At 48.7% G+C, this 13,707-nt stretch overlaps 1 protein-coding gene across 2 annotated transcripts; it reads right to left on the reverse strand.

Annotated features, from left to right (window-relative positions):
• Positions 1-1,032: 1,032 nt before the first annotated feature.
• Positions 1,033-10,809, reverse strand: lrif1 (ligand dependent nuclear receptor interacting factor 1). Of its 2 annotated transcripts, XM_078950016.1 has the most exons (4): positions 5,012-10,809; positions 4,739-4,909; positions 2,967-4,014; positions 1,033-2,274 (listed from the first exon to the last, which is right to left on the reverse strand). In XM_078950016.1, exons 2-4 carry the CDS (start codon positions 4,753-4,755, stop codon positions 1,774-1,776), a joined length of 1,566 nt encoding a protein of 521 aa, XP_078806142.1. In that variant the 5' UTR covers positions 4,756-4,909; positions 5,012-10,809; the 3' UTR covers positions 1,033-1,773. The 2 variants fall into 2 exon arrangements, with proteins under 2 accessions (XP_078806142.1, XP_023812869.1); XM_023957101.2 differs by having other exon boundaries at positions 4,739-10,809.
• Between the last annotated feature and the right edge of the window lie 2,898 nt (positions 10,810-13,707).

A 13,707-nucleotide genomic window follows, 5' to 3' on the forward strand; every position in this document is an offset into this window, starting at 1 on the left:
CCACAGAACAAATGAAAGATGCAATTTTAAATGACATGGAATCTTAGGGATATCACATTCTGATTTGACTCATCCAGAAAAAAACGCCACCCTCAACAGTCCCCAGATAATCTGCTAAGATCCAAAAGCAGCTGACAGAAAACCTACAATGAACGTGGTTGTAATGTTTCTGCACTGACCTGCGGGCACAGAGGTACCTTGCCATGTGTGTCTATGGCATTGCTGTTATCCTTCAAACACGGAAGGAAGACGGTTTTCAAGCACAAAACAGGGAACCATCAGTGCATAAAGCAGCCTGCAGGAGTTGACGTGATGTCCGTCTGTGTTCACAGAGGATGGCTCTGCCTCTGTGCAGCAGGGGTCAGTCTATCCTGAGGGAAAATGTCATGAGAAAGGCTTTTTCTAGAAGACGGGTTGACTGCTGGAAATCCCAACGCTCACCAAACCGCTGTACGCCACTTAGCAAAAGCTGCGGCTGCAGTAAAGTGGAGGATGATCCACCGCCGCTCTTACCTTGATGTGGGGGGGGCTTGGCAGTGTGGTGTCTGACCGACAGACTTCAGTTTCCTTCAGGGGTTTAATGCTGTAGCACTGAACAGATTTCTCTTCCTATGATCCATCAGATCGATCAGTCACAGGAAGGTTGTTCATTGCATCAGCCCCACACTTTATAAAATCATTTCAAAAGGAAATATATAGATTCCCGCCTTGCCAGCCCATTGTGGAAGTGTCCTTAGGGAAGTCACTGAACCCATTACCGGCTGCAGGTTAGCACCAGTGTTTGACAGCGGAGCCACCATGAGTGTGTGAATGAGACTGTGACCGTGAAGGCCTTTGGGTCTAAATCTGAGTATAAACCATTTAACATCAATGTAAACAACCGTGGAACTGCGACTACTTAAGTTATATCTTGTGCATATTTAGAGTTCTATGTAAATATGTCTTTGCTGCCTGTGACACTTTCATTTTAGTGCAGGAATATAGCATAGTCTCATCTGATTCATCCCTTTAATGACCAGCAATCTTCTCATATTTGATGGAACGTATTTATTAAAGTGGTGAAAAACATGGAGGTTACAAGTCTTCTGGTCTGGAGCAACAAAAGTGATAAATCTAAAGAAAACAGCCTTCAGGAAACAGAATAAAGACTGCGGGTCGACCCATCCACACCGAGGCATTTCAGAACTAGAACAGAAGCTGGAACATGACGGGTCAGAAGATGACGGGTCGTAGTCCAGCTGCTGAGCAGACCATGTTGTTGAAACACACACATGTTCATAAACCAACACGTTCTTTTTCATCCTCTGCTGGTCTGCTTTGACAGATTCTGCCTTCACCCAAAACATGCCGAAGGTTCACTTACGGAGCCTGGTCAGTAGGTGGGGGTTTGGGTCTTCTGGGGGGGCAGGATGGACTCGGTTTTGTAACGTAGTGGGTCATCTTCTGCAACGCGGCAAGGCGACCTTCTACCCTGACGTGCACGCTCTCATGCACACTCTTCTGTGCTGCTTGGGGGGAGGGGGGTCAGTCAAAGGTAAGTAAAGGTTTGTGTTGGTGCTGAAGTTTGGATGGAAACATTTGAAGAACAGTGAGTCAGCGGTCCTGGATTTTCTCAAAGAAAGCCTGATCTCTTTGGAAAAATAAAGTTGTAAAGAAAACAAGGAAGAGGAGGAATCCGTCTTCAGGTAACAACACACTCAACCACTCCCACGTGCTCAGCTTGCTGTCACACAGCTGATCCTCATAAGCTTCTTCCATCTCTTGTTGGAGCCCTTATTTGTGTTGCTGTGGGTGCCCCCCCTCACCCTCTTCTAGGCAAGACTTCCCACGAGGCAGCAGGGCCACAGGGATGCAACAAGGACATGTGGTGCGCTTCCTGGTCCGCCCAATCCTCCTGCTGACAGCCACACAAGCCTGGGAGGGTGGGGGGACTTCGGGGAGGTCCTCGTCTATGGGCTCCACATAGCCAATCACAGACTGGGATTCAGGGCAGCAGCTTCCTGAGAGCAGGCAGCGGCTCTCCCCAGCGGACGAGGTCTCCTTTAGGGGGGCAGCACCGTCTTCCTCTCTTGGACTGTGAAGGTTCAGATGGGGCGGGTCCACCTGGCTTTGGCGGTTTGTTGGCTCTTCGCTCTTCAAGTGTGCTGCAGCTGCGTGGACTTTCTGCAGGCAGACCCTCAGCTCTGCGTGGATCCCAAACCTCCTCCGGAGCTGACGCTCGCTCTCCCTGGGCCCCAGAACCCGAGTCCCCCTGGAGGCTGGATCTTCACACGGCTGCAGGCAGAAACAGAGACAAAGGCAAGCTGCATGCTCCTCACCCGGCATCGCTCCAGGAACATTAGGAGAACCAGAAACGAACAAGAACCAGAAGTTCTGTTTCCAGGAGAGTTCAGCTCACAGCCAATCACAACAACACAAGAGCGGAAACAAACTCCAGAAGCACAAAGATGGTAGTTTCTGCACACAAAACAACAGAATCCCCGTAGCATCGTCCTCATTTGGACTTCAGAACTGAAAATGGGTTTTAGTGCTTCTGTCCCACTCCCATCATCTTTTATTCTACCATGAAAATATTCCCAGTGGTCTTTTAACTATAATTATGCTGCTTTTGTCAGTTTACATCCTGGCAGCTATAGACCAATCAAACTTCTCCTTTGTTTCAAAAAAATCAATTCAATTTTCAATTCAGTTCCATTTTATTTGTTTACCCAAATTCCCAGCAGCAGTCGTCTCGATGGGCTTCCTATCCGTCATTGACAGATACGCAGCTTCACGCCGCCTACAGGACAATCCATACTTTAAGTCCTTCCTGCTAAGTTGCCTAAATTCACATTACTGTGATGAACTTTGCTCATTTCAGGACAAGAAAGTTTATCGAGTGAAGAAGATATTTCCCATCATGCCACAGGGCAGCTTTAAACTCCATTCTATTTTCTGGTTCATAAATGAGATCAGGAGAGCCTCACCTGTTCTTTCTCTGCAGGAGGTCCCGCCCCTGAAAGAGGGTCCTGGGCCCTCTGATCCCCATGTGTCACCTCTGAAGAACAGATGATGTCAACGTCTCTAACCGAGAAGCTCCGCCCACCCCCTGAAGAGGAAACACGGCAGGGGCTGAGGCGGCCCCCGCCCTCTTTCTCTGATGTCGGGTCTCCGGCTGAACCAGGCTGGCTGCGGGGATGAGTGTACGACACGAAGATGACGTTGTCTTCATCATGGGAGGGGTCTGCAGCATCGGGGTCCTCATCCTCACATAGATCAATCACCTCTCCTGGCTGGGGGGGAGGTCTGCACTTAGCCAACTGACAGTTTGGGGGGCTGTTGGACTTGCTGGTTTCTGGGGGGGTCTTCACAGCTGAGCTGCTTTTCAGGCCCACGAAGAACACCTTCCCGTTGCAGACCACCAGCGCGTCTTCCTGAATGTGCTGGTGCCCCCCCGGGGGAGGGGAGGATTTAGGGTTCTGTGCGGGGGGGGAGTCAACCTCTTCAATGACCCATCGGGTGGGGCTGCTGGGCCTCTGTGAGACCTTTGGAATCAGTTTTAAATGTGGCTTCAGTGGAGGCAACCCCGTGGAAAATGGTCTGGGGGGCCCTGGGGGGCGTTGATCCACGGTGGTGATGGGGGACACATACACAACGCTGGCCAAGCCAGAGCTGGACAACGAAGCAAAGATCTGCTCCTTGACTTCTGGTGGGAGGTGGGATGCAGGGACTCTCTGCACCTGAGCATGGGGGGGGATCTGCAGGCACTGACCTCGAGGGAGGGCGGGGGACTCCACAGTCACTGGAAGCTGCAGCGGGAGCGCTCCGGGCATCCTGGGGTTTACTGCCCCCCCAGATTTCTGCAGCAGTGAAGCAGCAGAAGGAGCCACGGTGGGGGATTCCTGCAGGTCTGACGGGGGCCGGCCCTGCAGGGTTTGGTTGAAGCGCCTTTTGGCCACCTGGACTGGGATGAGCTTCATGATGCTTTTCCCGTCTGCACCAACAGCAGGCATGGCCCTGTAGAACACCCCCGCCCTGAAAGACAGCAGGTTTCACAAACCCAGCAGGTTCTGTGGGATCAGTACCTTCTCACAGGTGGGTTAACCCTGCTATCAGGAAAACAGCAGACCCCCCAGTCATGCTGGGGGAGTCTTAAAATGGTCTGCAGCCTTAAGAAAGTTCAATCCCAGAATCTCTAGGACCTTTGAATTAAATACAAAGAAATTCCGATTTCCTTCTGATAGCCACAGACGTTCTGCGTGGAGCGAAGTGACGTTCCTCTGGACTGTCCATCATGTCTGGTTTAGCCAACAGGCACAGCAAATGTCAGGCTACAGGAGTAAAAACTGTTCCTCTTAAGATGTTCTGGTTCTCAATCTGTTCTGACAGTTTAACCACAGAAACTTTGAATTGGGACAGAAACGTTTTTTATCTCATATTTCTTGTTCTGTTTTTTTTCTTTCTTTCCATTTTTACCAACAAAATAACATGAGCCAATTAGCCAGCAGATGTAAAATGCTTAGGACCAGTTCAAGTGACCGTCGCCCCAAACCTCCATGATCATCACCCCCCCCCCCCCCCCCCCCCCCCGGGGGGGTTTTGGTGATAAATAAAGAAGCATTTATACTGGAATTTAAAACAATTCCATTAGAACACGCAATAGTTCAACAAGTGTCTTTAACACTTAACGCATCCTAAGATCAGACATGAAGCATTTCCTGGCGGGACAGTAGAGGTTTCGTTCGGGCCCCCCACCCACCTGTGCCGCGCATCCATCCTGTCCCTCTCTGAGGAACAGGAAGAAGAACCGCTCCTCACAAACGGACACTCGAACCCCTGGAGCAGGAGAATTCCTGGTCACGGATGATGATCCACGGCGCCGTCAGCGGCGAGAGTCTTTACTAAAACGCTCCGGTATCGAGGCTCGAGTCTCTCCATCGCCAGCAAAGATCAAATAAAACAGGAGAATTATTGGAAAACGGTTCTGTTTCTTCATCTGTGTGTTCGCTGTCCGTCGTTGGCCTCTTATTACCTCTTACATCCAACATGTACGTTTATCCAGCTGACGGTCAATCTCACATTAACGATTAAAGGTTCGGAAATTCTATAAAACACAGAAAGAGGCATTTGCCCGGCAACGGTGTCACTAACTAAATGGTCCCCTTCGTTTAGCTTTTGTTCCGGGTTCCGCTCGAGTTTTTCTTTTGAATTAGAACTTCAAAAGATGATACACACGTTCACATAACTACAACGGAAAGAGAAAAAAGGAAAAAATACAAAAAATTACATTAGAATTTTAGTTTGCAACACTAGGGATTGTCATACAACATGTGATCTTCAATGAAAATGGACAGTTTTGTTGCGTTTTTGTTTTTCATGAATTTCAAACAGATCTCTTTATGAGATGTATTGAATAATAGTTTGGTTTTTAAAAATCTGCTCTTATGAATGAAGAATTTCCCAGAAATTAACAAAGTACTAAACGCCAAATCAAATAAATTATCACCAGATACTACTCCAGATAATACAATATGTTTTTGTAACTATATAGGAAAAGGAAACTTTGAGGACCACCAACGAAAAAAAAATCCTCCTAAAAACCTATAACATATATACATTCAAAAAACAGATGATCAAGTATTTCTACACTTATGTCACAGAAAGAACAGTTGTTTTCTGAAAACCCAAACGTACATGTAGTAGTTCCTTGCATGGATAGACTGCACTCATTATTTTAAAATGGATTTCTTTGTATTTTGGAAAAATTGGGTATTTAATAAACTGAGATCTTAACTTGCTTATCTCCTCTTTTGTGTAATGCTGTGACATAGAATGATTTATGTAAGATGTTGGAAACAGTTCTCTAACAAACAAAGATCTTATAATTGACTTTGGAAGTTTTGAATTAAGCGGTTGACCATCAAACAACATAGATGGAAGCTGAACTTGAACATTATGACCAGACTGGAGGACATTTGGACCAAAGTCTGAAGGGATTGCTTTGATTACATTGTTATAATGTTTTCTATCATTTAATTTAAACTTACTGGAAAAACTTTCAGATGAGAAAATGTTTCCATTATCATTTATGATGTGTAATAATGACCAATTACCGTATTTAATCCACTTTTTGTAAAATATTGATTTATTCCTACATAAAATATACCGACAGTTCCATATGGGAGTGTTGTGTGGACTACAGTTATGTTTGAATATGAACTTCCAGTACAGTAACACCTGCTGATGATGAGTAGAAAGTTTAATAGGAAGTTTTCTGTGATCAAAGTCACATTTTAGAAGGAACTCAATGCCCCCTAGATGAGAGAAAATGTTTGAAGTTATATGAAGCCAAATATTTCTTCCATATTGCATTAAAGGGGTTCCGCTCGAGGTCATCTCCATGATTCCGCATGACAGACAAGTTCCTAAAGCTGTTTGTCGAAAATGAGCCTCAACAGAACTTTTCACTACATATATATCTTTTATTTACTGAATGCAGGGGTGGTGCCAAGTGGTGGCTAGGGGTTGCTATGGCAACTGCAAGATTTGGCAAAGCAACCCCTAAGCAATGCGAAATATATAAAACCTAAATCTGATGCTTTATTTAAAAAAAGTTAAAGTACAAAATTTTATTGCATGTCAACTGTTACCATCAAACCTTTAACGTATTTCATGTTTGTCTCGTTTATTTTGTGTTGAAATTTGACACAACAACGAACTAAAACGATGGTCACTGCGTAACTGTGTACAATCATCAGGAGAGCACAACCATCACAAAGCCCTCTCCTCTGCCGCTAACACAAGCCTGGCTGCACTGCTCCTAGTGTCTGTGTCTGTTAGCAGCCGGACACACGGAGAAAGAACTGACGTCATCGCCCCGCCTCCCCGCTGGAAATGCTTATTTGAATTGAATAATGCAACAATGTTCACAGGATGGATGTGAAAATGCAAATGCAATCCCCTCTTTGCATTTTCATTTTAATTATGACACAGAATAAGTAGAAAAGGAAAAAGCATTTTGAAGTATTGATTTTTCATTTTGATTTTGAGTCCTTTGATGCAGTTACATTTTAAAAATGAAAAAGCATTTCTGTAAATCCATTTTAATTGTCAAATCAGACATTTCTAAATGAATTTTGCTACACATTTACCAGAGAACTTCTTGAAAATGAAATGTCAAATACTATTTTCATTATCATTTTAATTAAGTGGCAAAATAAGCAGTGTTGAGGACGGAAAGGAAAAACCATTTTGTCGAATTGCCTTTTCTTTTTAATTTTGAGTCAAAAAATGCAGCTTCATGTTGAAAATGAAAAACCATTTCTGGTTTTGACTTTTATTTTTAATTATGCTACAGAATCGCTTCCATAGTATGTAACTGGGATTACATTTTCACTGTAAAGACCGTTGTTTGTGGAAATAATTTTTTTGTTTTGTTTACCTCTTTAAACCTGTTTCACACATGCGTGGACATCACATTTTGTGTATATTGCCACATTAGTCAATTCTGTTTAACTGGGACCCTGTGACTGTGTGTGGAATCTGAGGCCAGATCAATTACATAATTTGGAAATGGACACAATCCGTTTTAAAAAATGCACACCCCCTACATGAAACGGCACCATGGAGGGGTTTGAGACCTCAAGTGATCCCAGCAGCCAAGTTTTCTTGGTGGGGTCTCCCATGGTAGACAGGTCCTGTTTGACAAGCAAGGCGGTGTGGTTCAGAACCCCCTTTATGAAAAGTACAAGTAAAGATTCTGCTACGTCGCCCGGATTGGCATAACCGGGGCCCCACCCTGGAACAGTGGCGCCTCCAGAAATTTTTCATGGGCCGGTAGGGGACCACATTAAATCTTGGGGTGGCACACAAAAACCATGAACTATATTTTTAAAATTCATTCTACAAAACATAGTAAAACAACCTTTAGAAAACCAACAGAAAGTTAAATGCCTACTGATTTTTTTCTAGAACATTAACTTAGTAGTAGATACTACTAGATTCTAGTAGATATCATTAGGCCAGTGTTTTTCAACCTTTTTTGAGCCACGGCACACTTTAACCTTGACAAAAATCCCACGGCACACCAGCATCCAAAAATAAAAAAGGAGAAACTTATAGCCTGTTTATGATCTACAGCCCTTCTGTAATCTTACGTGCATTTTTGTGATTGTGTCAGAAAAAGCTGGAAGTCGCAGCTGTGTTTTCTAAAAGATGTAATAAAAGTTAAGTTAAAATGTTCCATAACTCTTTGTGTGTTCGTTGTTACAAGACGTTAAGAGGAGAGACACATTGTGCGCCAATGCATCATGGGAGATATAAACAGCCGCCAAACACAGAAAGACTAGCCTCTGAGCTTCATTGTTTTGTTCACTTGTTCCACTGTCTGATACCGGATTCTGTGGAAAGTTACACCGCTTAAGACGAGCTACAGGGACATCCTTTTTTAAATATTAATAGAAAGTAATGGCACATCCACCAACGCTGATGATGTGGCGTATTTGCACCAAGTATTTGCACACAATACAGATCAAGTGATCTAAAGTACAGTAAACAGATTGTTAAAAGACCCCACAGAAAATAGTTAACAGGCATGAAAAGAAATGTAGTGTTTTGGGATGTTTGATTGTGTGCGTGTGTGAGTGTGCGCACGCATGTGTGTGTGCGTCCGTGCGTGCATGTGTGCGTGCTGAATACCGGTGCTCGCGTGATGCAGGAAGAGAGGGGGGAGAGCACATGTGAGGGGTGGAGCGCATACACACGCGGTCAGTCACTGCTTTGGACTCAAGGAAAAAGTAATAAAGAAAGTTCATCTTTAGTAACTGAGACTGGTTCTTTTGTCTAACCAGCCCGGAGGCTCTGAGGGTTGGAACGCGGAAGTGAACCCCGCGTCTTATTCGTGTTCTGCGTCTTTAGATGTCTGCGCACTCAAAGGCAGCAGGGACAGGAGGGGTGTGGGCTGGTTTAGGTGATCAGATCAACTTGCCACCTGCTGGCTGTGCATTTGGGATGAAACGCACAACTGATGCTACCACAGCTTATAGTGGCTAGTGGGGGGGCCACTGGGGTGGCCAGGTGTCGGAGGTGGGTGGCCGTGGTCACCCCTGGCCACCCCCTGGTGGCGCCACTGCCCTGGAACCAGGCCTTGGGTTGAGACTCGCAGGTGAGCACCTGGTAGTTGGGGCTCCTGCCAGAGGCCCCGGTTGGGTACAGCCTGAAGGAAAAACATGGGATCACTCTCCCGTGGGCCCAGGGTAGATATAAGTACCAGCTAGATATAGAGGGGCTCATCTCCACGCACAGCCGGGGCTCTCAAACTCAGTCCCTCAATAGAGGTTGGACTCCCTACCATTCTGGAGTTGTGCATAGTAAGAGGCAGCGGTGTGGGCCTACTTGTGAGCCTTCAGCTCACCCACCAAGTGTTGGAGTTCACACTGGTGAAGGGGGTCACACTGGTGGGAGGGTCATGTCCCTCAGCCTTACTGTGGTTTTGGCTTGTGGGCCGAACAGCTGTTTGGAGTACCCAGCCTTCCTGGTGTCTCTCTCAAGGGTACTGGGAAGTGCCCCAACGGGAGACTACATTGTCCTCCAGGGGGACTTTAATGCCCACGTGGACAATGACAGCTGCACTTGGAGGGGTGTGATTGGTAGGGATGGCTTTCCTGATCTGAAACCGGGTGTTGTTTTTTTTGTAGCACTTCTGTGCTCGTCATAGTTTGTCCATTAGAAACACCATGTTTGAGCACAAAGGTATCCATCAATACACTTGGCCCCATGATACCCTTGGCAGGATATCGTTGATCGACTTTGTAGTTGTTTCAGGTGACCTTTGGCCTTGTGTCTTGGACACTTAGATAAAGGCAGAACTGCCCACTAATCACTACCATTCCCTGGCAGGGAAAGAGGCTGGAAAGACTTGGAAGACCTAAACGTACTGTGAGGGTCTGCTGGGTTTGACTGAGCCCTCTGTCAGGGAAATCTCTAACTTCCACAGCCGGGAGTTCTTCAAACTGGTACCAAGGCAGGCTGGGTCAGAGTGGACTATGTTCTCCACCTCTATCGTCTCTGCTGCTGTTTGGAGCTTTGGTCAAAAGGTCTTGCTTTGCCACTGTCGCAGTGGCAATCCTCATAAACAGTGGTGGACGCCAGAAGTAAGATGCAGTCAAGCCGAAGAAGGAGTCCTACCAAGCCTGGCTGGCTTGTGGGACAGCAGAAGCAGATGACAGGTACCGGCAGTCTAAGCAAGCTGTGGTCCAGGCTGTTGTGGAGACAAATACTTGTTCCTGGGAGGAGTTTGGTGAGGCTATTGAGGACTATCAGTTGGCCTCAAAGAGATTCTGGCAAACTATCCAGCACTTCAAAAGGGCATGCACTGTTTTCAGTGAAGGTGGGGAGCTGTCGACCTTGACTAGGGAGCTTGTTGGGTGGTAGAAGGAATAAATTGAGGATGTCCTCAATCCTGCTGACATACTTTCTCTAAAGGAAGCAGAGGCTGAGGACTTTGAAGTGGGGCTGTCCATCACTGTCCCTCCAAGCTGAAGTTGCAGAAATAGTCGATGAGCCGTGGTGGCAAGGCACCGGGAGTGGATGAAGTCCACCCCGAGTACATCAAGTCTTTGGATGCTGTGAGACTGTCCTGGCTGACACGTCTCTGCAGCATTGCATGGCAGTTGGGAACTGTACCGATGGACTGGCAGACAGGGGTGGTAATTCCCCTTTTCAAGAAGGTGACTGGAGGGTGGGTTCCAGCTACCGGGGAATCTCATAGCTAACTCTGTGACAGGGGGTGGGGGGCCTGGTCGTCGCCGCTCCTTGTCCTTCTGCCGTGGTTCGGGGTGGGGGTCGGGGCCTCCGGTGGCCGGCGGGGGGTGGTGGGTGGTCGGGGGGCTGGGTCCGGTGCCTGGGTGGGGCGGGCTGGGGGGCTGTGTGGTCCTCTGGGCTTGGGTGTGGGGGTGCGTGGTGGGGGGGTGGGGTGGCACTCTGGCTTGGCTTGGGGGGTTGGTCCCTTTGCCTGTGCTGGGGGGGGGGGGGGGGGGGGGGTTGGCGGGGGCCCTGCTTGGGGGGGGGGGGGCGGTATTGGATGGGCTGCCCGTCTACACCTGGGGCTGGGATCAGCCCTTCCCTGGCTCTGGGACGGGACGGGACAACCCTCTTGGGACCCCCGGTCGCTCTGGGGGTCATCCGCTTCGGCTGCGGGGTCTGGGATGGGGTGGGGGGCTTGTCGGCCCTGTCGTGTGGGGGGGCGTTCTGGGGGGAGGGGGAGTCCACTATCGGCACGGGACCTTGGGGGGTTGACGGGTCCGGGTCTCCGCTGAGGCAATCGGCGGTTGCCCTGGCCGGTTGGCTGCCTCGGTCCCGTCGAGGCCTGACCATCTGTCTCCTACCCCTTCCCTGGTGGGGGGTACGGGGCCCTTGGCAACGGCAGCCGTGTCCCCTGGGTGCCGGTTTCCTGGGCGCGGCGGTGCTCTCTCCGCACGGGGAGGGGGGGGGGTCCGTGGCCCTGGGGGGTGGGTTCTGGTCCTTGCCCCTAGGTGCTGGGCCCCGCCAATTCTCCAACTGTGGCCGAGCCTGGTTGGGCCAAGTTTACAACACCCCTGGTGGGCCCCCTTTCTCCCCGGGGCGCTCCCCTCCTGGGCGGGGACGGCTGGCCCCTGCCTTGCTCCTCCCTGGACCAACCGTGGGCCGGGTGGGTGGCTGCCTGGAGTGCGGAGCGGGTCTCCCTTGGGGGGTCCTGGCTCGTACCTGGAGTTGGGGCGGGGGGATGCCCGGAACTCCTAGGGGGTGATGGGCTGCTCGTCTGGGGCTGTGGGCGCCCTTCTCGGGTGGGCCCCTGCGTTGGCTCTCCCGGCGCGGCGGGGGGGCTGTTCTCCTGGTTGGGCTGGGGCGGCTCTCCATTTCCCTCCGTGCCTCCCTGCTCTCTGGCTCTGGGGGCCTCGCGGCGGCCCTGCTGGCCCTGGCCTGGGTGGCGGACTGGGTCGCCCGGGGGGCGGTTGTTCCCTGCCTGCTGCCGTGTGGCGTTGGGGGTTCCGGCTGCCGCTGCGGCGGGGGTCTTGGTGTGGGGATGGCTGGGCACTCTCCTTCCTTCTTTTCACATTCCACTGTCCATTTTAGAAAAACATAAACACTCACCTGAGCACAGGTGTTAGCTCACCTTTGCACTAATAGTTTGCATGATTGAATGAATGAAATATTTCACACTAGTTGGTTTAAAGGCATAAGTATGCGTGTGTGAACACTATCGGTTTTATGTACATGTTGACATGTGGACATTTTTTTCAGCCAGCAGGTGTGTTGATAACATTTGAGTGTGTGTGTGGACAGGCCCCGCCCTTTTTGTATTACATTTGAACCTTACCGTAATGATAAACAACCAGTAAACTTGTTGCTTTATGCTGCTTCATGGTATCCCCCCCCCCCTCCTATTATCACCCTCTTACCCCCCCCCCCCCCCCCCCATCTCAATAACGTCCCTCTCTCTTCTTCCCTCCTTTCCTTTTCCGTCCGGTCCAACACCAAAGATTTTCAAACATGATTGAAGTTAATAAAGTTTGGCCTCAATTACAAAAGGGGTTTATTCAGACATACCTTTGGTTTGTCTGAAGATTAATAACCCCTATTGTTAAAGTAAAATATGTCCAACACAAGAGGCCGTCAGCTCTCATCTTGCCTGCCCAGCTGTTGGACAGGACAAGTTAGAAAAAAATAAATAAATAAATAAAAAAAGAGGCTGAGGACTTTGAAGTGGGGCTGTCCATCACTGTCCCTCAAAGCTGAAGTTGCAGAAATAGTCGATGAGCCGTGGTGGCAAGGCACCGGGAGTGGATGAAGTCCACCCCGAGTACATCAAGTCTTTGGATGCTGTGAGACTGTCCTGGCTGACACGTCTCTGCAGCATTGCATGGCAGTTGGGAACCGTACCGCTGGACTGGCAGACAGGGGTGGTAATTCCCCTTTTCAAGAAGGTGACTGGAGGGTGGGTTCCAGCTACCGGGAAATGCCACTCCTCAGCCTGCCTGGAAAAGTCTTTTGCCAGGGTACTGGAGAGGAAAGTACGTCCGATAGTCAAACCTCAGATGCAGGAACAATAGTGCAGTTTTCGCCCTGATTGTAAAACAGTGGACCAGCTGTACATCCTCTTTAACCCTTGTGCTATCTTAGATGACCCCCCCTTCCATTGCCGTGTTCCCCCTACCATGACAAAGGAGGATAAAGGTGGAAAGATTTCATGTAATCCATGGACACCAGTGAAGATCACAAATCATTGAAAAAAAAATGTTCAACACACTGTCTAGTGGGTCTAGATGACCCAACTCCCAATGTTAAAGTGCCTAGGATAGCACAAGGGTTACAGAAGTATGAGCATTTTGAAAATGGATTGATGGATGGAAAAATGCACAGTGAGTCAGTGTTCTGGATGTCAGAGGGGAGATTTCTAAGGAGGACAGAGTGACTGAACTCTCTCATGGTGACTATATAAGTGGTAGAACTATATAAGAGGATAGACACCCCCATCCTGCCCCAGCAGACCTTGCAGGAGTGAGGTTGTGCATAGAGCACGTGTTGTCCCCGCCAAACTCTTTCATGAAACCACCCTTCCTTCGTGACAAGTGCTGCTTCTCTGGATAGGTCAATGATAAATAAACACAAAAGTATTTCTGTGACAGAAATGTGAGAAGAGCTTCAGTGCTGCATTAAGGAGGTGCTCAGCAGTGGGACACAAGGAGGACA

Source organism: Oryzias latipes, chromosome 7 (assembly GCF_053564925.1).
Source record: "Oryzias latipes strain Hd-rR chromosome 7, Olatipes_Hd-rR_3.1".
Lineage (NCBI taxonomy): Eukaryota > Metazoa > Chordata > Actinopteri > Beloniformes > Adrianichthyidae > Oryzias > Oryzias latipes.

Excerpts from the sequence above, each read along its gene's own strand:
- lrif1 (XM_078950016.1), bottom strand. Across the intron at positions 2,275-2,966 it reads CTCCTGCAGAGAAAGAACAG|CCGTGTGAAGATCCAGCCTC; the intron begins GTGAGGCTCTCC and ends TTCTGCCTGCAG.